The 21,897-nt window shown below is 45.5% G+C and overlaps 1 protein-coding gene across 1 annotated transcript; it reads right to left on the bottom strand.

The window, feature by feature from the left end:
- Positions 1-5,193: 5,193 nt before the first annotated feature.
- Positions 5,194-18,221, bottom strand: Mlana (melan-A). The gene is made up of 5 exons (XM_028763962.1): positions 18,051-18,221; positions 15,865-15,960; positions 11,115-11,211; positions 6,755-6,868; positions 5,194-5,454 (listed from the first exon to the last, which is right to left on the bottom strand). Exons 2-5 carry the CDS (start codon positions 15,933-15,935, stop codon positions 5,386-5,388), a joined length of 351 nt encoding a protein of 116 aa, XP_028619795.1. The 5' UTR covers positions 15,936-15,960; positions 18,051-18,221; the 3' UTR covers positions 5,194-5,385.
- Between the last annotated feature and the right edge of the window lie 3,676 nt (positions 18,222-21,897).

The following is a 21,897-nucleotide window of genomic DNA, read 5'->3' on the forward strand; positions in this document are numbered from 1 at the left end:
GGGATCCAATGCCTCTCTGGTCTCCACAGGTACACACACAAGCAATGTGTACATTCCACATACGTAAATAGAGAAAAAGGAGGCCTAAACATTTCCATTCATATTACATCAAAATGATGTCATTAAAGTGGAAGGGATAACAAGTATTTCTAAAATGTTCTCATTTCTCAAACAATTGTTTTATATCGATGGTAATTCAGAAAGTTTGAGGTATCTCCCTTTTCAGACTCTAAAGCTTGATTATAAGTTCTCGTAGTTCCACGTCTCCCTGTCATTGCCATGCGGCTGCTACCATCGTGATACTGCAGTCACTTACAGCCGGAGGACATCCCTGCTTCACAACTGTCTGTAAATGCCTGCTGTTCTGAAGAGGAACCTAATCTGTCACTGTCATCCCAGCAGCTGACACAGGGAGTTTAACACATACTTGTTGACTAGAACCCTAGATAGCTTAGTTCACTTTGTTTTGCCACAGTAGAATGCTTGCCTAGCATGTATTCATGAGGACCTGAGTTTAGTCCCCAGCACTGAGGAGATAGAATCAGGAAGATCAGAAGTTCAAGACCATTCTAGATACATAGTTGGAGACCAGCCTGAGGTACACAAAGCTCTGGCTCTTAAAAAAAATAAAAAGTAGGCTGACTCAGTCTTCAGTTTCAGAAGTATTTTCAGACTCCATCCTTTGCAATCTCATTCATATTTTCATGTTGATGATTTTCTTTGCTGTTTTTCCCCCCTCGTAGTTTCAGGTTTTGTTAAAAATTTTGTGTTTTGAGGTGTTTTTTTTTTTAACCCAAAGTTCTTAGACACATTTAAGATGTTTTTGCCATAATTTAAGATTAAGAGATTTTGATGTCTCAAGTGGCTGAGCTTTAAAATCAAGCTGTAAGATGAAAGTGTTGAGGACTTCTGATTCCTTTGGAGATCCGAGATATCTTCAAGTCAAGTGAGAGCAGTTTAGTAACACTCAGGAAGGGCAGATGTTTACAAGTGCTCCCAAGCTCAGCATTTGTAGCTTGAAGTACAGTGATGTAATCAATTATTAAAGTCAGTCTTACCTTCCCACCCACTTAACCTTACCTGATAGCTTTTTTGCTAGTTCTTTTTTCCTTAAGTATGCCTGCTGTTTACCATAGCAACAATCACAATGTCCATATCAGAATCTGTAGGCATAAATTTTTGCAACCTACTTATAATAAGGGTTCAACCTCTCTCCTAGCCCACCACCCAACAGAGATAGTGGAAGAGAAAAGTTACTAGGATACAGGGGGAAGTGGACCTGTTCGGCAATAGTTCTTTAGGGATGAGCTTGATCTTTGGCAGCAGTCCCATAGCAAACACCAAATACAACACAGCAGCTGCAGACCAGTCCTCTAGGCAGGCAGACACTAGGCATGAACCAGCAGCTACAATCCAGTCCTTTCAGCAGGCAGACACCAGCTGTAGTTCAATCCTGAAGAAACAGCCAGGCTTGCCAACCAGCCTGAGACTAGGCCGCTGAAGTAGCAATCTGCAGCAAGAACCTCACCAGCAGTTCTTGAGCAAATTTTTCTCAATGACAGCATTACCACAAATTGAGCTCAACAATGCTATGTAAGACAAACCAGTACATGTGTATTAGGGAAGAATAGCGAGGTGGGGCAAGCCAAACAGTGTTCAGTGCTCATCCCCCACAGGCTGTGGGGTCGTATTTATACTCCTTCATCAAGTGGCCTTTCACATGTTTGCTATATAACCAAACATCCTTTCGCTTGTGTCTGCTTCAGGAACATTTTTTTTTCACATGTCTGCTTTAGCAAGACATCCTTTCACCTGGGTACCCCAGCAAAACATCATTTGACATAACTAACTTTCCAAAGAAACTAGAAGTTTCCACTTCAAGAATCTTCATGGGAAATACGTAGCAGCTTGACGATTGAATCCGAGACCACCGTGTTAGGACAGGAGGAGAGAGGCAAGGTGGTTCTACAAAATTGTTCTCGAACTTTGTTAGCTTACCTCAGACTGAAGCTGGTGCTACTTGTCCAGTATAGTTGGCCAATTGGAAAAGGCTGTTTATAATCAGTGGAGGCTAATCATGCATTCTGCTCACTCTAGTCCCCACAGAGCAGAGCAGCCATGCCCTGAACCCTTCTCTGACCATATGTGAGCACACTGCAGTGGAGGCCTGGAGCCCCATGCTTACTGGTGGGATTTGATCTCCTAGGTTCACATTTTCTACATTAGCAAGTAAGGCAATCCTACCTACGATGTTTACAAGGATATCCCCTCCCTGAGGCCAGTGTTTTCAGTCCAGGCAGCAAAGCACATTGGAGCACTGAATTCAGAGCCTCGACCTAAGTGCTAATGATCTTTAATGGTCTTTAATGTCAGGATACCAGTGCCTTAACAGTCATCCATTTCTACCAAGATGTTTGTCCTCTGATTCAGTGTGAGCTTCTCTAGATGGGGTAGACTCCTGTTATCACCACACGGGTCCCTAGCACTATATGGCCCTTCTGTCTTTAGCACAGGACTCCCAGGGTTGCCTGCAGTTGATTGTGAGTCCAAGGAGTGCTCTTCAGAAGTAGGGCTAAATTTTGTACCTCCTGTTCCTTTAGTGTACATTCTAATTCCCTCTGGTGGACTCAGCCCAAACCTGTTGCCCATCACCTGATACTGTTAGAGGGACACTGAGGAGAAGCTGTCCACATGGAAAAAAGATTTTTGTCAGTGTGTGACTGTATAAAGGCTTAGGCCTTCCCCATCAAGCCAGGGGTCCCTCTGAAGATGTGAATGAGATCCAAAGGTCTTGTGAAGCAGGGTGGGGGTGGTAGGGTGGCACAATTCCTAATAAAGTCTTTTCATTTAGAATTCATCTGTCTGAAAGGAGAATCGGGGTACTGACTTAACAGTAATAATCATGTAGTGAAAACATTTCTTTAAACAGCCTTGAGTTTTCTGTGATTCTTAGTAATGCCTCCGCAGGTCTCAGGCTCATGGCTCTTTACAACCATCCAGTCTTCCTAGGTTTTAATAAGAACAAACTATTCTTATTCTTTTCATTTTATAGCTCTACCTAGGAAAGTGATACCAGTTGCAGTTAGGATGTGTTAAGTGTTAAGAACATCAGGTTCACAAAAAGGAGCTGACACAATTACCTTTCAGAAGCTCTGCTTGGAAAGGGAGCCCTGACTGGGAATGGGAAGGATAAGGAGAGGGGATTCCTAGTCTGGATTCTGCTGTGAGGAGCGCTGTGGCCAAAAGCAAGCCAGGGAAGAAAGGATTTTGACTTAAACATCCACGTGATAGTTCATCAATGAGGGACGTCAGGACAGGAACTCAAACGGCAGGTGCTTATCCAGAGGCCACAAAGGAGTGTTGCTAACTGGCTTCCTCAACCTACATTCCTATAGAACCAGGATCATCAGCCCAAGGGTAGCCCTACCCACAATGAAATGGGCCTTCCTCATCAATCATTAGGAAAATGCCCTACAGTCTTCCTACAGCTTGGTTGGGTTTTTTGTTTGTTTTTGTTTCTTGAGACAGGGTCTCTCTGTGTAGCACTGGCTGTCCTGGAACTTACTGTGTAGACCAAGCTGGCCTCGAACTCACAGAGCTTTGCCTATGGATGCATTTTTCTCAATTGATGTTCCCTCTCTCACATGACTTTAGTGTGCGTCAAGTTGACATAAACTATCCACCAAGGGATGAGAGCTTTCAGATCTGAAGAGGAGCTCCACTGGGGGAGAGAGCTGCCATGTAGAGCATGACCAGGACCTTGAAGTCCTCAAGACAAAGGGGCTTCTGAGTTTGGGGAGATGGCAGGGGGTTCTGCACCCTGAGTTAGCCAGGGCTATCTAGTGCTGAGGGTCAGTGAGCACTAGATATAATCGTAAGTTTACCACGCAGTTGCATGGAGGAGGAGCTGGGCTTGCTTCTCTACTGTGGCCCGTGTGCAGTCACCCATCAATTCTTTATCCTGAGAGACACATGGAGTGAGGGTTCAGTAGCCTCATTTCTGACAGAGGGGGAAAAGCTAACTAGAGGGTCTGTGATCCAAAAGGGTAGTCACAGGAAACATGGACCAAAAAAACCTTTTTTTTTTTTCATAAGAGGCTAGGGATGGAGATCAGGTGGCAGAGGGCTTGCCTAGCATGCATGAAGCCCAAGGTTCGGTCCCCAGCATTACACCAAAGCCTGTAGTCCCAGAACACAGGAGGTAGTCAGGAGTGCCAGCCTGGTCACAAGCTACATGAGACCTTGTCTCAATAACAATAACTAACAAGCTAACCAAAAAAATATTAGTTAATCAATACATGGATATGAAAAAAAAAGTCACACACTGGACATTGTTGGTATACACCTTTAATCCCAGCATTTGGAAGGCAGAGGCAGATTCTGAGTTGGAGGCCAGTCTGGTCTACAGAGTGAATTCCAGGACAGCCAACGCTACACAGAGAAACCCTGTCTCAGAGGAAAAAAAGAAAGAAAAAGGAAAAACACAAAAAATGTTAATGTAAACAGTAATATCACTGGAGAATCTCTGGCCCTGTGTTCTTTTGAGAATTTGAAAAGTCTAAATAAATAAATAAATAAATAAATAAATAAATAAGGGATGAGGGAGATGATTCCATGGGTAGAAGAAGTGCAATGCAAGTCTGAAGGCTCCCTGGTGCCGTCCTAAAAAGCCAGGTAAGGTAGTGTGCACTGTAACCCCAGCAGTCCCACGGAGTGATGGGAAGTAGAGACCGAACAGGCTGGAAGCTTGCAGGTTAGCTAGCCTAGAGCATGTAGTATAGTGAGAGAAATAATGGACCCTGCTTTTAATTGTCTCAAGGACACTTAATACACAGATATCAACTAAACTAAAATGGCTTTTACTTTTTAAAATCCTTACACCACTTTCAAGCTTAAGATAAAACTAATTAAGACCAGGCAGTGGTGGTGCACACCTTTAATCCTAGCACTTGGGAGGCAAAGGCAGGCGGATTTCTGAGTTCGAGACCAGCATGGTCTACAGAGTGAGTTCCAGGATAGCTAGGGCTGCACAAAGAAACCCTGTCTCAAAAAAAATGAAAATAAATAAATAAATAGATAAAATAAAATAAAAATGTCTTTGTCAATCAGATGCTCCCTGATCGTCCATGTGAGTTCACCCCTCAAAATAGTAACAACGATGATGATTTAATAGCATTACTGCCGGAACAGATAATATACATTAAGATGTTTATTGAAGCTTTTCCAAGGTTAATATGTCTTACCACCCTCACCACCCCCTCTGCACAAGCCTGTTAGTAGAGGTGTAATTCTGCAGCATTCTAAAGCAAAACACGGGCGTCTCCTCAGCCTTAAAGCAGAAGTGTGAGGGAAGTTGTTCAGTATTCTCGGCAGTTTCCCTGGCTCTCAGGGTGAATATGGTGGTGGCGAGTGATCTGAAGAGAGCTTCTCATAGGCAGGTGGAGCGTTGGGAACCTGTGAGGAGAGAGGAGAGAGGGCTTGGCAGAGAGCGGTGCATGGTCTGGGGGCCGGGGGGAGGAGGGATTGAGGCAAGGTAGTTTGCATCACATTTATACTTTTGCTGTGGACTGAAGCTTCTAAATGTTCATACAGACTTTTCACCCAATGGAGTAATTGTTAAATTTGACAAATACGCATATTGAAATGTTGGAGGGAAGAGAAAAAGAGAGACGAGGGTCTTCCCAAAATCAAAAAGTATATTTATGCTCAGATTATTTGTCAGAATTTCCAAGTCCTAATGAAAGAATTTGGGTTTTGTTTATTTAGTCATTCTGTTTATGGGGGCAGCACCTTTGCCACAGCACACAGGTGGATGTCAGTGAACAGTTTGGGGGAATTGGTTCTCTCCTTTTACCAGGTGGGGCTCAGGGGTCAGCCTCAAAGTTGTCAGGTTTAGCAGCACTGAGATAACTCACCTACCCATGAACTCTCGAATCCTGAGTATCACTCAACAAACACTTCATCTTCACCACATAGGTCCTTGTTAGTTGTGTCTAAAAAGTACATTTAGGGCTGGGGGAGGGGCAGCTTGATGAGAGCCATCATTAAGACGAAGTCAGAGAGACATTGATCTACCAGCTGAGCACAGTGTGCCAGTCATTCAGCTAAGGCTCACAACAGTTCAAGGAGATGTTCTCAAGGGGAAAATTGAGGCATGAAAAAAGTCACTTGGCCTGGCTCACAAATAGGAAGTCATGAAGCTAAGACGAAAGCACGGCTGGCTGACTCCAGAATCAGCGCTGTGCGTTACTTTGCTGTGCTTAATGTGCACTGGTGCTTTACAGCAGAAATGCATGCGAGTCACAAGCAGAATTTAAATGCCCAGTAGCTTTTTCCAAACTACTATGTTTCAAGTGTTTACTACATGTGGCTGCAGCTGAGCTCTGTAGGAGAAAGTTTTCCCCTTGTCTCTTACATGTAGGACTCTCATTGACTGTAAAACCTAAGAAGACACAACTTTAAAAAAAAAAACTGTTTCTAATGTTTGTTTATTTATAAAATGTACAAGAAGATTTCTATTTTGACCTTAATGGGAGAGGGGCAGATGTGTGGCTTGAATCAAGGGCTTCGTGGATGCAAAGCGAGTGCTCTATCGTTGAGCTAAGATTCCAGCCCTAATCATGAGCATTATCAGTCAGTTGACAGCTTAGTGACAGCAAATAGATTTAAGATTACACTTTAATAGAAATCACTTTGTTTACTTGGGCTGAAAGCAGTAGACATGGATATACCCAGATGCGTGATCGCCACCTACCACAGGCTGAGGGTTTTTTTCTTGAGAAGACAGTCGGCTGTCATGGTGATCAAGACTCTCACAGGAGCATCTTTCCCTCGAGGTATTTTGAATGCCAGCATGATGCCTTTTGTCCTGAAATATAAAGCCATAAGAATGAATAGTTAATAATAATAATAATAACTGAGTACATTAAAGAAAAGGAAAACAATGCTTTAAAAATGAGCCTTAAGGCTGGAGAGATGGCTCAGTGGTTAAGAGCACTGGCTACTCCACCAGAGGACCCAGGTTCGATTCCCAGACCCACAAGGCAGTTCAAAACTGTCTGTAACTTCAATTTCAGGGGACCCTACACTCCACACAGACATACATGCAGGAAAACACCAGTGCACATGAAATAAAAATAACTTTTTAAAAAATCTATACACATAAAAATGGGTGTTAAGCTAGCTGCTTTCCGCTTACTAGCTGGGCGTCCTCACACCACTCCCTTCCTCTTCATTCTGGTCCTGAGATCTGTAGTAGCAAGATGATACAACCCACTTCTCAGAGTTGTCAGGGCTAACTAAAGTGGCTGGCACCACCACGCTGTCACTAAATGGGGAGTTTGGAAGAGGAGACTGGATCCACAAAGTGACCAATTGGTGGTATTGTCCTTCAGAAAGCAAATGGCCTCGAGGGACGGCTCAGTGGTGATGAGCTTGCGCTGCTCTTGCAAAGGGCCCAGATTTTGTTCCCAGCACTGGTATCATAGTTCAGTACTCACGCTCCAGTTCCAGGGGAACCAGTACCCTCTCTGGCTTCTGCACTTGTATAATTCCAACACCAGGAAAGCCAAAGCAAGAGAACCATTAGTCTGAGGCTAGCTTGAGCTACAGAACAAGAACCCCCTCAGAAAAGAGAAAAGAAATGAAAAAGGAAACCAACTTGTAAGCCAAACAGACAATTTACTCCTTGAGTTGGTTTTAGTATTTTAGCACAGCAAGAGAAAGCAGCTAAGACACAATACTTGCTGCACCATGTCACATAACTGCAGCACACTTGCCTAAAGTTCTTAGGCTAGAGATTGCTGACTAGCCTTTCCAGGAGATCTGAACGTCTCAAAACAAGGTTTTAGTATTAATTCCAATAATATGGCCTGTGAAGGTGGCTCGGCCAGTAAAAGTTCTAGTGTAATATCTGGAGCTCATACAACAGGCCAAGCACAGCCACATCTACCTGTAGCCCAGTACCCCTGCAGTGAGATGGTGCACAGAGACAGGAGAGTCATCCAGAGGCTCACTGGCCAGTTAGCCTGAAACACACAGAGCTCAGGCACAAGAGAAAACCTGTATCAGCAAAGGGGAAAGCAAGAGCTGACTCCCAGAAATTGTTCTCTGACCTTTACATGAACGCCATGGCTTGAGTGTGGGGGCCACCGCTCACACACGCACGTCCACACCAAGTAGGATGGAGCCTTTTCCTCCTCTTTTTTACACTGGAGGTACTAAGGGCAGAATACATTTCTATCTTATAAAAAACCAGAGACTCTGATTCACTGATTTATACGTAGGATAAATTTATTTGTAGGATATTGATTATGTGTAGCATAGAAGGTAACACTGGAATCTTATCAACCAACCAGGATTACAACCAAGTCAGTGTCTGCACACACAGCCACTCTCTTTGTATTCTCAAACTTGAAGAATGTAAGAGGTGAGAAATCATTGCCTTTGGGTTGTATCACGTCAAGCTAATAATTGTGAATTGAGTAGAAAACGAGTCCCAACACACTAACGTGAAACACCAAGTCACTGTGGTTTTGACAAGTAGAAACACAAATGAACTCTTATTTTATTTTTTTAAATAGAGAAATGGGGCTGGAGAGTTGGCCCTGCAGCTAGGAGCATTTAGAGAGGTCCTAAATCCAATTCCCTATATTTGCTGGCTCACAACTGCCTGTAACTCCAACACCAGGGAGATCCTCTTCTGGCCTCTGTGGACACAGGGATTCTCATGCACATACTGACAGACACACACATACATGAAATTTAAGATATAAAAATAATAAATGAAGACATGCTAAGTAAAAACTAATAAATGTTTTCTGCCATGTTTTTTGCTATGACAAGATGTTGTGTTTTATAAAACATCGGCAGAGCATGTGGGTGGGACCATGCCAAAGTGCTCTCCCTGAGAAGTCAAGGCATGAGACAGACCTAATATAAAGGCTTATTGGCGAGAAGAGAAAGGAGGGAGAGAGAAAAAGAGGGAGGGAAAGATAGAAGAGGGGAGGAAAATCGAGGAGAGGAGAAAAGAGAGAATAGGTAGAGAGAGCAGGCAGTAAGAAGCGGTTCTACTTATATGCGAGCCTGGTACCTGGCTGTTGCTAGGTAACTGTCGGGCAGACCCTAGAGGAAATGCTAACATTAAGTGTAGAATAGAGCCAGTAAGGGAAAAATTAATATCTGAGGTCACAAAGCAACCCAGCAGTGGACAATGAAGCTAAATCCTGGTGCCCTACAACCTAGTGACTTCTACTTTATTCTTGTATAGCCCTGTCCATCCTGGAACTTGCTTTACAGAACAGGCTGACCTCAGACTCACAGAGATCCACCTGCCTCTGCTTCCCAGGTGTCAGAATTAAAGATGTTTGCCACCACTGCCAGGCACAAGTGACTTTTATGTGCCTGTTTTCCTAAAGGGGGAAGACAAACAAGAAGATCAACTAATAAATAACCAAGTGCGAGGAATGTCACCACTCCATGCCAGAAGGACACAGATAGAACTGAATGGCAGAAGCTACAGTCCGTCCCCTACTCAGCATACATACACAGTGGCAGGTATCCCATGGACAGTTCTAGGCTTAAGGCGATCCCAGGCTTTCGCACAGGTTACTTGGAGGCTGCCCACCCTTTAGTATAAACTCACTAGAGGACTCTGCTGGATGACATGTGGGTTCCAATGTGCCTTGCCTCTTTGGATTACATTCTGGACCCTCAACTGAAAAAGGACAATCAGAGAAAGGGAGACACAGACACAGCCTTTTTCCTGGCAAAGAAGCTTTTCAATTGGAACGGTAGACAGTGGGCACTTAGTAAATTCGTGTATGATCCGGGCTTGGGAGGCAACCTGGGCTCAGAGCTGGAACTTGGGGTTCTCCAGGCAGAGTTCAGTTGCCTTCCAAGAAGCCTGAGCTGTGGCCAGTACTGGGGGTGAGGGTTCGGTGTTGTTAGAGTCTCCTTCCTCCAGAAAGGACAGAGCAAAGGTTTTCTGCAGTCTTGGGAAGTGTGAGTCAGAATCTGAGAGGGCTCACACTCCTAAAAGTTCCAGTTCACGTTGCCATATTTTACCTACCTGAGCTCAGTGCTTTGTTTTTTTAGCATAGTTTTGCTGTTTCTATGACAACACATTTTGTTGATTTTATGATAATCTAATTTTGAATTGATGTGGTTGAGAGCCTGTTTGGGGATTGGGAGGGGTGCTTTATTGTCCTTTTTTTTTTTTTAAAGCAAGTTCTTCCTGGTAGCCTGTGGTGGCCTAAGCTCTGCCCTTCTCTCTAAGTGCTAGAATTACACATAGGTGCCACTATACCTAGTTAGTGGCTTGATTGCTTGATTGATTGATTGCCTATAATGTCTGATGTCTTGCCAGAATGTATGTCTGTGCACCATGTGTATTCCTGGTGACTGTGGAGACCTCTCCTGGTTGACAGATTCTCTGGCACTGCAGTTTCAGAAGGCTGTGAGCCACCATGTGGGATCTGGGAACTGAACCTGGGTCCTGTGGAAGAGCAGCCAGTGCACTTAACTGCTGAGCCACCCCTCCCATCCAGTGCCTTCCATCTTTAAAGATCTGTTTTTTACTGTGTAGCACTGAGTTTTCCTTTGAGATCATGTTTACAGTTTCCTACCTTGCTATGCCTTGCTAGCCTCCAAATGCCCAGAATTTGTTTTGGAACCTATACAGATGTTCAGGATCTTAAGGCGCCTTTCCTGATGTTAGTGCTATGTCAGGTTAGCATGTCGTCCTTACAGGGCCAATAGATAGATGGATGGATGAGGGAAGGTGATTCAGTGGTGCTCCTTATGCTGTGGGGAGGGCGGTTTTCTCGTGCTGGTGTGATTATCAGTACAATGCTGGATATTATGGGCTACTTAGTGTCACACACAGACAGAAGAATTCAGCAGGGCCAGCCCAGCAGGGAAGAATGTTTGCCACCCAGACTGACAAGCTGAGTTTGATCCCAAATCATCACAAGGAGGAAGGAGAGAACCAACTTCAAAAAGTCCTCTAGTCTCCACACCCATACCATGGCATGTGCACACACATGCACATGCATTCACGGGCATCCCCAGAAGTTCAGAGGAAGGATCAGACCCTTCAGGAGACCGTTACCCACCGTCAAGGTTCTGTATCCACTTCGTCTTCTACAATACCAGCAGCCGATAAGCATTGCAATCCCCAGGGCTGCAATCAGGATGCCGATCCCTGCGGCCCTGGACCAGAGATAGACATGTCCAACACGGCTCAGAAACATCGTTCCAGACTTTGATGAGACAGCAACCAACCTTCTCCCTTTTTGTGGTCCAGGAAAGCATCTTCTCATCTCCAAATAGTCTAGTTTCCACACAGGGCACCTGACCAGACCTACAACTCCAGTATCCAAGGACAGGACCTAGTTACGAGCCTTTAAGTGTGGTGTACCAAGTCCCAAGCAGAAGGGCTGCCCTGGCATCTGACCCTAATGTAGACAGTTTACTGAAGTAGAATAACCTTTTCCTCTCAACATGGCTTATTTTAAGCATTTTTTTCCAAGTCAATTCAGATAAAAAGAAATGGAAATCAACACTGACTCTGAGCCAGCAGCTGTGCTAACCAGTTATGATAATTCTCATAATAACTCTGCAGCGTGGATACCATTTACTACCCCCATTTCACAGAGGAAGAAATAAAGTCAGAGGGCTTGCCACCCAGAGCTATCACAAGTCTGAGTCAGGGTTTGAGCCTGAGGCTATCCCTGCCCCAAACTCTGCTCTGCTTTGACCCCCTGTGGTGTCCACAGAGGAGTCTGAGCTGGATCTGGTACAGAGTAATACGGTCATTTATCTGTGTATCATCAGGTCCTGAACATCAGGACACTGTTTTTTGAGGCTCTAAGGCAGCCACTTATGTCCTGTGTCCAGAGACCCCTGGGAAGCATTACAGTTGCCGCAAACATCCTGGGAATAGAGCTTGGTGTGTTCATTTCTGCACAGCACTGTCAGTCAGCTGGCATCTGGCAGATACTCATCAAGTATGATCAGCACCGTGACCGTGAACTTGCTAAGAAACGCTCTGCGGACCCGGATGGTGTGTACTAGATTGAGTGGCTGCAGGATTGCAGGGGATGGACTTCTACCAGTAACGCCTACCTCCATCTCAAGGCTGTCGAGCAATCAAGCATGTCCTGTCCAACTCCAAATGGGATGGAGAGACCTGGAGGATGGCCATTCCAGAAGGAAGTTCTGCCCTTATCGTGTAGGACAATCCCTTACAGTAGCTGCAAAGGCCCCAGGAACCTTTGTAGAGCTACAAACGGCATGGCCCAAGTTCCCAGATCCCAGGCACTGGGACAATTTTGTGCCGGGCACTGTGCAGCAATCCTCTGAGCTAGGGATAGTTCACTTTACAACCGCTGTCAGGCTTACAAGATGCTCAAGGCTGCAGAGCCAGCATCTAGAAGAACCATCAGAGTAAGTGGTCCTAGACAGTTGTCATGGAAGCTCTAGGATTCAAGCCAGACCTACGTCCTCTGTCCAGTGCTTTCCTGGAAGAACCATCTCCTAAAGTAAAACTATCACAAAGAGCGTTCAATGGCTCTTATGACTGAAAGCAGCTGACACAAATTCCCAGCATGCTCGTGCTCTAAGTTCACCCCCTACTCTCCCTTTGAGCATCTTGACACAGATAGCTCTGTTCCAGCTCTTTATGCACAATCATGTTGTACATAAAGAGAACACACACACTCAAGTGATTGAAAGCATAAAACATCAAAGAATGCCAGACATGCCAGAGGAAGCTGCTGCCTAGCCTCGAATTCTCCTCAGTCACCCAGACACCTGGGGTGGTCACATGAGGTGGAATTAAAGTGCAGACTCTGGGGACCCACTCCCGGCCTAAACTGATTCGTCTTGGAGGCAGCACCTAGGAATCTGAGTTTGGGCAAGCTCCCTAGATGACTTATTGCCACACATGTAAGAACCCATCTACTGAGGCTTCAGAGGGAGCTGACAGCCAACAGGTGGGTAGCCCTTTTTGACTGGCTGTGGGAATTCACTTTATATTACACTTCCTCATACCACTGGCAGATTCCAAAGGAGGAGAACTATCCTCCGAGAATCTCTGTATTGCTTCAATACAGATGCCTCTGCTCCCCGCTACACCCTACCCTCCTGTTTAAACAGGGCAGCCAGAGGACCAAGGACCTTTCAGGATGAACCCTGATCTTGATGGCCTTGTGCAGTGATTTTCTTGTATTCTTCCCTGCTCTCTTTCATTGCCCTGCTGAAAATCATGTACCATGCTTCAAGTACTGGAGAGTTGCTTCCTTCATAGACTGAGAATAAGTGTGTCACTGCACTGGGCTGGGGCCTCTGGTGATGCTGTTGGAAACGGTGGCATCCATGGAGTGGTAGTTTTTCTCCCTCTGGAACCCAGAGGTGCTGGAACCCAGGACCTCTCTGTCCTCTCAGGGAAGACATCATAGTACTTGCTGTCCTTGAATAAGCACTTTGGTGAAAGTGTAAAAACGAAAGCACAAGCCTTCAGTGAAGGAAGTAGATGGTGATGATGATGGTGATTATGAGTGTGTGTGTGTGTGTGTGTGTGTGTATGTGTGTGAATATGATGTATATGATGGTACTAAGTCACAAGTGCCCTTTGTAAGCTGCCGTCCCCAGCTCCAAACCCATCTTCCTACACCCTACTCTGGGCTGCTGGCTCTGAACTCTGAAAACCCAATGTCTTCTTTGCCCGTGTTGCCCCTACAGAGTGTGTAGAGTCCCTCCCTGCAGGTCTGCCTCCCGCTCTGTGCTCTGAGAGCATCATCTCACAGTGGCTCTTGACACTGTTAGTCCCTCAGTCTGCAGCTGTGGGAGCAACTGCTGGCTTCACCGATGAGAAAGTGGCTATACACCACAAAGGAAGACTCAGCTTTCAGCCTGCTGAGCTGATAACGCCTGCCTCCAGCTTCAGCTCGCCAGTTATTAGAGATACTGGTTGCACCTCCCTGCGAATGGGATTGTTCAAATATTTGCCTTCTTTAACCCACCAGCTTAGTGCTTCGTAGGCAACCAGGCCTGCATTAAATCCCAATATTAACACAGCCTGCCCCACCTCCTGGTTTCTCTAAGCTGTTCCTGCATACAACACAGTAGACAGATGTGGCTGTCAGGATGGAGGGGATAGAGAGACCGGGTGAGGGCCCGTGGAAAACAATGGCCCTAGCTTCCTTTGGTTTCTCACTTTCTGATGGGGAAACACAATGAAGATGGCATAGCATCCTCACCTAGACAGAAGCAGTTGCAGGGGTGACAAACAGAAAGAAAGGAACTGACGGGCTAAGACTCCTGGACTACTGAGTGAGAGAGAGCAAAAATTCCAGTATTAGAAGAGTCTGTGGCGTCATCCTAAAGATGTGGAAACAATGCCATATACAATGTATCTCCCACCTAAATCGAATGTTATGGAGACAATTTGCTACAATGTATCACTTCTCCCACCTCCTCCAACTGGCTCTGCTGTGGTATGGGAAATCCCCTGGGAAACACTCCCAGCTGGACTGCATTGATGATACCTAGTTTGCTGGCTGACTCTGCAATCTCTGTAAGATTTTCCAGCAACTCTTTCTACAAGGGGAGCAGATCTGCAGGGGTTCTGAGCTGACAGCTCAAAGACAACTCAAAACAGAGGTTCTCAACCTTTGGATCGTAAACCTCCTCCCACTCCCCACCTCCTGCCCCTGGAGATTGAACAACCTTTTCACAGAGGTCGCATATCAGATATCCTGCATATCAGATATTTACATTACAATTCATAATAGCAACAAATTTACATTTATAAAGTAGCAATGGAAATAATTTTATGGTTGGGGGTCACCACATGAGGAACTAATAGAGTCTCAGCATTAGGAAGGGTGAGAACCACGCTCTAAATGAAAGCCCGTCTGGGGGCTGGAGAGGTGGCTCAGTGGTTAAGAGCACTGACTGCTCTTCCAAAGGTCATGAGTTCAATTCCCAGCAACCAAATGGTGGCTCACAACCGTCTGCAATGGAATCTGATGCCCTCTTCTGGTGTGTCTGAAGACAGCTACAGTGCACTCATATGCATAAAATAAATAAATAAGTCTTTAACAACAACAATACAAAAAAATGTATATTAAAAAAAAAAAAGAAAGCCCGTCTGGAGTCTCTGCTCAGGGTCAGCCCTGACCACACCCTTCCCACTCAGAGCACCTGCAGAGTGTGCCCTGCGTTCCCCTGAGGGCACTTACGTGTGCCGGAATGACTCCCTGCCTAACCCTCCCACTGGACTCTAGACCTTTTCAGAGATACAGAACAGTATCTCCAAATCATGTGCTTAGTTCTTAGAAGTAATAATCGCATAAATACTTCTTTCTGATTAACCCAGAAGCTCAAACACCTTCCTGTAGGATGATGCTCTCATGCAAAAATCAAGGCCACCATCTTCTGCCTGGAGTCTGCATGCAGGCCAAGACCGACAGGCGTGCCACTCACCCACAATGGCTCTTTAGCAACTTAACTTTGTCTACACAGCACCTGTAGGAGTCTGGAGAGGAGTTGGTGGATAGGCTTGAGGAAGGAGGTATTTGAGTCCTGGATAGATGTGGGAAGCAACAACCAAAGCCCAAGAATGCAGACAAAAATAGCAATATCTAACTTTTCTCGCTTCTATTTCCCGGACTGTTTGGCCCCAGAGAACTGTAAGACCATTGTATGACCTCCGGATCGCCCCTAGGTGGCAGTGAATTTGTTCTCTGGAGAGATTAAATGCTAGAGAAAGTTACAGATAGTCATGTGTGTGTGGAAGTCAATAGACTGTGTCTGCAAATGGCAAACTGGAAATCCCAGAGGGTTTGCTTTGTAACTTACTCTTCAGCAGTGACATAAAAGTGGCTGCGCCCCTTCCGGGAATAACCGAAGTGAACGTCTTCTCGAGGCATTGTGTGGACTCAGAGCGCAGGACACCTAAAGGAAGGGCACATGGAGATTGCTTAGTGCATCCAAAACATCCATCCTCACATCTCACAGAGCCACACAGAGACTGTTCCCAGGATGGGTATCAGCTAGCTGGCCCTGTGGGTCCTCCTCTCATTAATTCTAAGAGCTTTCGAGATAGCTCAGGCTCTGACACCTTCTACTTACTGGAAAACTACGTTCTAGGAAGAGACTACAAAGGAAACAGCGCTTTAAAACTGAGTTATCACGGGGGAGTGTCTTCCCTGGCCTTCAGTTTGACTCTATAATGAACTCAAGAGAGGATTTTAGTCATTCTGTCTTGACCTTTGCTAGTCTAGGGCATCAGTGAGTAAAACAAGAGGTGGGGATGGAGGGATGATTCAGTGGGGAAAGATGTTTGCTGCATGAGTGTGAGCCCCGGAACCCTGGTGAAGGAGGGAAAAAGACTCAATGGCATTGTCTATTGAGTCACACACACACGCATACACACACACACACACGCAATGTAATAATAAATTAATGCATAATAGTAAATAATAAATAAATAGTAAATAATAGTAGTAAAATAATAAATGTAAAAATAAAACAATAGAAGAAGCTGAGCAGAGGTGGCACACATCTTTACTCCCAGCACTCAGGAAGCAGAGGCAGGTGGATCACTGTGAGTCTGAAGCCAGCCTGGTCTACAGAGCGAGCTCTAGGACAGCCAAAGTACACAAACACCCTGTCTCAAAAAACAAAAACAAAACAACACACCCACACCCACATCCACGCACACGCACACGCACACAGAAACAAAAGGAGATGCCTTATTGTTTCTCCAAAATTACCACTAGCCTCAATCTCTGGCCAAGCAGAAGTTTACAGTATTCACTGAGAAGTGTTTGCCAGGGCACCCCAGCCAGAGCCTGACCGGGGTGTGTGTAATAGTGTCAGAGCATGTCTTCCAAACCCACTTTTGAAACAAAGGACCCTGTTCTTGTTGGACAAGTACACATCACCCAAGACAGACTGAGGAAGCCAGATCTCCCTTCACCTGGTAGCTTCTTCCCCATTTGTCCAGTTCAGTTTCTCTTTCTGTCTATCCAGGCCACACAGCTAGGAATTAAAACTTTTATTTTTTTAGACAGTCTCACTGCACTGCTCTGGCTGTCTTAGAACACGATATGTAGACCAGGCTGGCTGTGAATTTGTATAGATCTGTGTGCCTCTGCTTTCCAAGTACTTTAATTAATTAAAAGTGTTCGCCACTACACTCAAACCAAAAATACTTTCAAAAACCCAAAATCTGCATAAATGAATAATAACAAGAATCTTGTGGACTACAGTGGCCATAACTACCGTGAGCTCAGTAAAAGACAGTAACAGAAGCCTCATCTCTTGTCATTATGGTCAGGTTTTTGCCTTTTTTAAATTACTGTTACTATAAATTTTAAGGGTCTACCCCTGTGGAATTTCATTAATTAGATCCAATTTGAAGAACAGGGATAATGAGAGGACAAAATCAGGATTTCCTTGAGCCCAGAATGTGGCTCCTTTCCACAGGGCATTGTGCGTGTAATTTGCCCTTCCCCAGTGTAAAAAAGAAACTACATTTGAGCTCAGGGATCACCCACCTCAGGTGGGTAGTGTAAGGTGGGTAGTGTAAGGTGGGTAGTGTAAGGTGGGTAGTGTAAGGTGAGCCCTGCGTTGATAGACAAGAGACTCAATTAACAGTGCATTAATTGTTTCTGTGACATTCACCTCAAGCTCAGAGCCTCAGCAAACAGTTACAGGATAAGTGTACCTCACCCCAGTGAAGCCAACAGAAGTCCCTTTGGGTGACAGACTAACTGTAGTGTAAAAGGGGTTCCTGTCACCACCACCCCCAAACGTTGATATCCTTAGCAACCACCACCCCAAATGTTGATATCCTTGGCAACCTTGGAGGAGTGAGAAAGAATCTGAGAGGCTCTGTATTCCGAAGGTGAGACCATTACAAACATGGAAAGTGCAGTCGTTCAAGCTTCAGTAAGGCCCCGCGGGGAGACAGGCAGCCATCGAGCCCTGTTCCGGAAGAACAGGACAGTGTACAGTTAACAAGAAGCCGGCGCTCTTACCTTCCTTGAGGAGCAGACCTCCCTGCTGACTGACTGGCCGCGTGTATGTGAAGACTGGCTTCTCTGGCTGTTAATCCAAAAAAATATAAAAACTTTTTTTCATTCTTGATCTTGAGTCTCATGATAGTCATGAGTTTGGGATTCCTAATGGGTTGTCTGTGATTGCTTATTTGGCATGAAAGAAACCAGCTTCAGTCTACCCTTTAGGGGAGAAAAAAAAAGAACAGAGCCCTTGATGGCTTGTGCTTTCCCCAGTCCCAACACTGCCCCCAGGCAAGCCATTTCTTTTTAAGTTATCAGGTAAATTACAGGGTACCCAGTTGAACTTACGATTCAGATAAACAAGTGTTTTTGCCATGGGTTTAATGTCATACTTCTACTCTAAAAATTCCTCCACTTAGAGCAACTTGAGTGTCACATGCCACATGTCACACCTCCTCCACATCAGGCCCTGGACTCTTTCAGGAAGAGGAGGTTGTAGTGGCCAGAGTGGGTGGGTGACTTCAAGGAGACACAGCAGGACAGTTGCACATACAGAACTCTGCACTCACCGCAGTTGTGCTGTCATTAGTCCTTCCGGCACAAGACCTGTGGAAGATCAAAGGAGACAAAGCCCCTCCCCCAGCTGTGGAGCTGCTGGTTGACAGATGCTGGAAGAGAGAGTTTTCTTTAGTGGTGTGACCACATTCCAGGACAGGTCCCACTCCTGAGAGTAGTGTGGTAACACAAACTGTACTTTGTGAGTGAAGAAAAGGAGGAAGAAGAGGAAGAGGGGAGGAGGAAGAGGAAGACAAGGAAGAGAAAGAAGAGGAGGAGACCTCAAAATTGGGTGAGTAGGGAGGTGAGAGTGGAGGGGGTGAGTTCTTGAAGGTAGAGAAAGGATGTGATAAAAATACATGGTATGAAGTTCTCAAATGTTTAAATAAAATTTTATTTTAAAAAGTCTCTTTTTTTTAAATGTCTCATATTGTTGGGATCAAATTACATTTTTTTAAAAAAAAAAGTATTTTGTGAGCAGAGCATTGTGGCTCATGCCTACACTACTAGCACTTGGGAAGCTGAGGCAAGATCTCAAGTTCACGGCCAGCTTCTGCTTCCAAATATGTACACAGTCTATCTGAAGTCCAAGTTTGATGGGACTTTGCTGACCTTCCACCTCTAAGATTCAGAGCCCGAGGCTGAGATCTAGAGAGCAAGTCCCACAACGTATATCTTCATTGTTTGTGGTGGCCCCAGGGACTGTCCACTGGGGACTGTGACTTCCCATGCACTTGCAGGAGACAGGTGGAATTTTCCTTTTCAAGGTGAGCCTACTGGGACTCTCACTAAACCAGGGATAAATCTACTCAACATCAATGCGAGCGATGGGGCAGAAGTCACCTTTGCTATCTGGCCCTCCCTAACTATCACGGAGTAAGGAGTACAAGAGTCTTCATCCACTAGGATGCGGGTGTGCTGACCACAGAGATCCTCCCCCCTTATACCTGAGAGCCACCACCTCTCGGAGCCTATGACTCTCTAGTTTCCATGCTGGGCTATGAACAGGAGCTTGTTGCGAAGGTAACAGCCTCCTGGAAACTTAGTGACTGTTACTAAATTAGCAAGGGACACACAAAACAGAGAAGGAAGAGTACTTGTCCTTGGGGAAGCCTTTTTGCAAAGGACTAACATTTTTAACAGAGAACAAAAATGGCAGAAAGGAAAAGGCTGAAATAGTATGGAGAGGCGTTAAGGGTGTGGCTCTGTGGCAGAGCACTTGTGACTCCCTGTGTTCAATCTCTGGTCCTGTTGAAAAGAAAAGAAAAGAAAAGAAAAGGGAAGGGAAGGGAAGGGAAAAGGGGAAGGGAAGGGAAGGGAAAAGGGGAAGGGAAGGGAAAGGGGGAAGGGAAGGGAAAGGGGGAAGGGAAGGGAAAAGGGGAAGGGAAGGGAAGGGAAGGGAAGGGAAAAGGGGAAGGGAAGGGAAAAAGGGAAAAGGGAAAAGGGAAAAGGGAAAAGGGAAAAGGGAAAAGGGAAAGGAAAGGAAAGGAAAGGAAAGGAAAGGAAAAGGTCGGGCGGTGGTGGCACACGCCTTTAATCCCAGCACTTGGGAGGCAGAGGCAGGTGGATTTCTGAGTTTGAGAGTTTGAGGCTAGCCTGGTCTACAGAGTGAGTTCCAGGACAGCCAGGGCTACACAGAGAAACCCTGTCTGAAAAAAAAGAAAGAAAGAAAGAAAGAAAGAAAGAAAGAAAGAAAGAAAGAAAGAAAAGAAAAGAAAAGAAAAGAAAAAGGAGGAGAAAAAACATCTCAGGTAGAAAAACCAGTGTAAAGGCTTTGGGACAGAACCAGAACACGAGCTAGGTCTCCAGAACTGGGACTGGGTCAGGAGATTTTTAAAGGCCTACGGTCTGTCCTGCATGCAGAGTATGCCAGGGCAACAGTGGCAGTGGCACCTAACCTGTAGCAGTAACCAACCAACCAACCAACATTTGATTCAACTCAAGGCTCACTCCACAAGACAAACCCCATACCCAACACTGCTTGGCGACCAAGAACCACAGCCTTGATAACCCAGAGTCCTATGGTAAAACCAAATGCTACTGGTCTGAAAGAGACCCACATACAGACATTACATGCAAAGAGAGTCTAACTCGGAGGTCTCCATCACACCCCTCCCCTCAGAACTCAATGAACTCTGAGGAAAAGGAGGCAGAGAGAGTCAGACAGGAGAACGCACCCCTCTGAATCAACTCTGCAAGGTGCGTGTGAGCTCACAGAGACTGAAGCAGCAAGCCTGCGGCCTACATGGGTCTGCACATCTGAATTATAGCTCTTAGATTAGTATTTGTATGGGACTCCGAGTTCCAGAGTGAGTGGGTCTCCGACTCTCAAGTCTGTTCTTTGGGCTCTTTTTCTCCTGTTGGGTTGCCATGTCCAGCCTCAACGTGACGGTTTTTGCTTTCTCTTATTATGTTTTATTTTGTAATGTTTGACTGTTAACTCTTTGAAGCCTTTTCTTCTCTAATGAGAGACAGAAAGGGAGTGGATTATCTGGAAGGGAGAGGAGGTGGGGTGAAATGGAGAGGAGTAGAGGAAGGGGCTGTAGCACTGGCTCAGCGGTTAAGAGCACTGGATGTTCTTCCAGAGGTCCTGAGTTCAATTCCGAGCAACCACGTGGTGGCTCACAACCATCTGTATTGGAATCTGATGCCTTCTTCTGGTGTGTCTGAAGACAGCTGCAATGTACTCACATACCCTAAATAAATGAATAAATATTAATTTAGAAAAGGAAAGAAAGAAAGAAAGAGAGAGAGAGAGAGGGAGGGAGGGAGGGAGGAAGGAAGGAAGGAAGGAAGGAAGGAAGGAAGAAAGAAAGAAAGAAAGAAAGAAAGAAAGAAAGAAAGAAAGAAAATGCCCTACAGCTGAATCTTGTAGAGGTATTGCTCAACTGAGGTTCTCTTCTTTCAGAAAACTCTAGACTGGGTGTCAAGTTGCCATAAGACTAAGACTAAGCAGCTCAGTGAGTATGGGTGAATGTGAGTGAGCCACAGGTGTGCCTGGTACCCAAGGAGGCCAGAAGAGGGCTTTGCATCCCATGGAGCTGGAGTTACAGACGGTTGTGAGCCATCCTGTGAGTGCCCAGAATGGAACCCAAGTCCTCTGATAGAGCACTCAGTGCTCCTAACTGCTCCACTGTCTTCCCAGCTCCCCCTACGCATTCTTATTTCCCAAGACACAGTCTCACATAGCCTAAGGCGGCCTTGAATTCACCAGGTATTGAGAATACTCCAATCCTCTGCCTCTGCGCCAAGGGCTACAACTACAGTCACATTGCACTCCAAACAATTTGGGTCAGGAGAGTTTACGTAA

This window comes from Grammomys surdaster, unplaced genomic scaffold (assembly GCF_004785775.1).
Source record: "Grammomys surdaster isolate TR1022 unplaced genomic scaffold, NIH_TR_1.0 141, whole genome shotgun sequence".
Classification (NCBI taxonomy): Eukaryota; Metazoa; Chordata; class Mammalia; order Rodentia; family Muridae; genus Grammomys; species Grammomys surdaster.

Coding starts and splice junctions, on each gene's coding strand:
- Mlana (XM_028763962.1), bottom strand. CDS start 15,935: ATGCCTCGAGAAGACGTTCACTTCGGTTATTCCCGGAAGGGGCGCAGC. Junction 11,212..15,864: donor TTTTATGTCACTGCTGAAGA/GTAAGTTACAAA, acceptor TCTCTGGTCCAG/GGCCGCAGGGATCGGCATCC. Junction 5,455..6,754: donor AAAAAAACCCTCAGCCTGTG/GTAGGTGGCGAT, acceptor CTCTCCTCACAG/GTTCCCAACGCTCCACCTGC.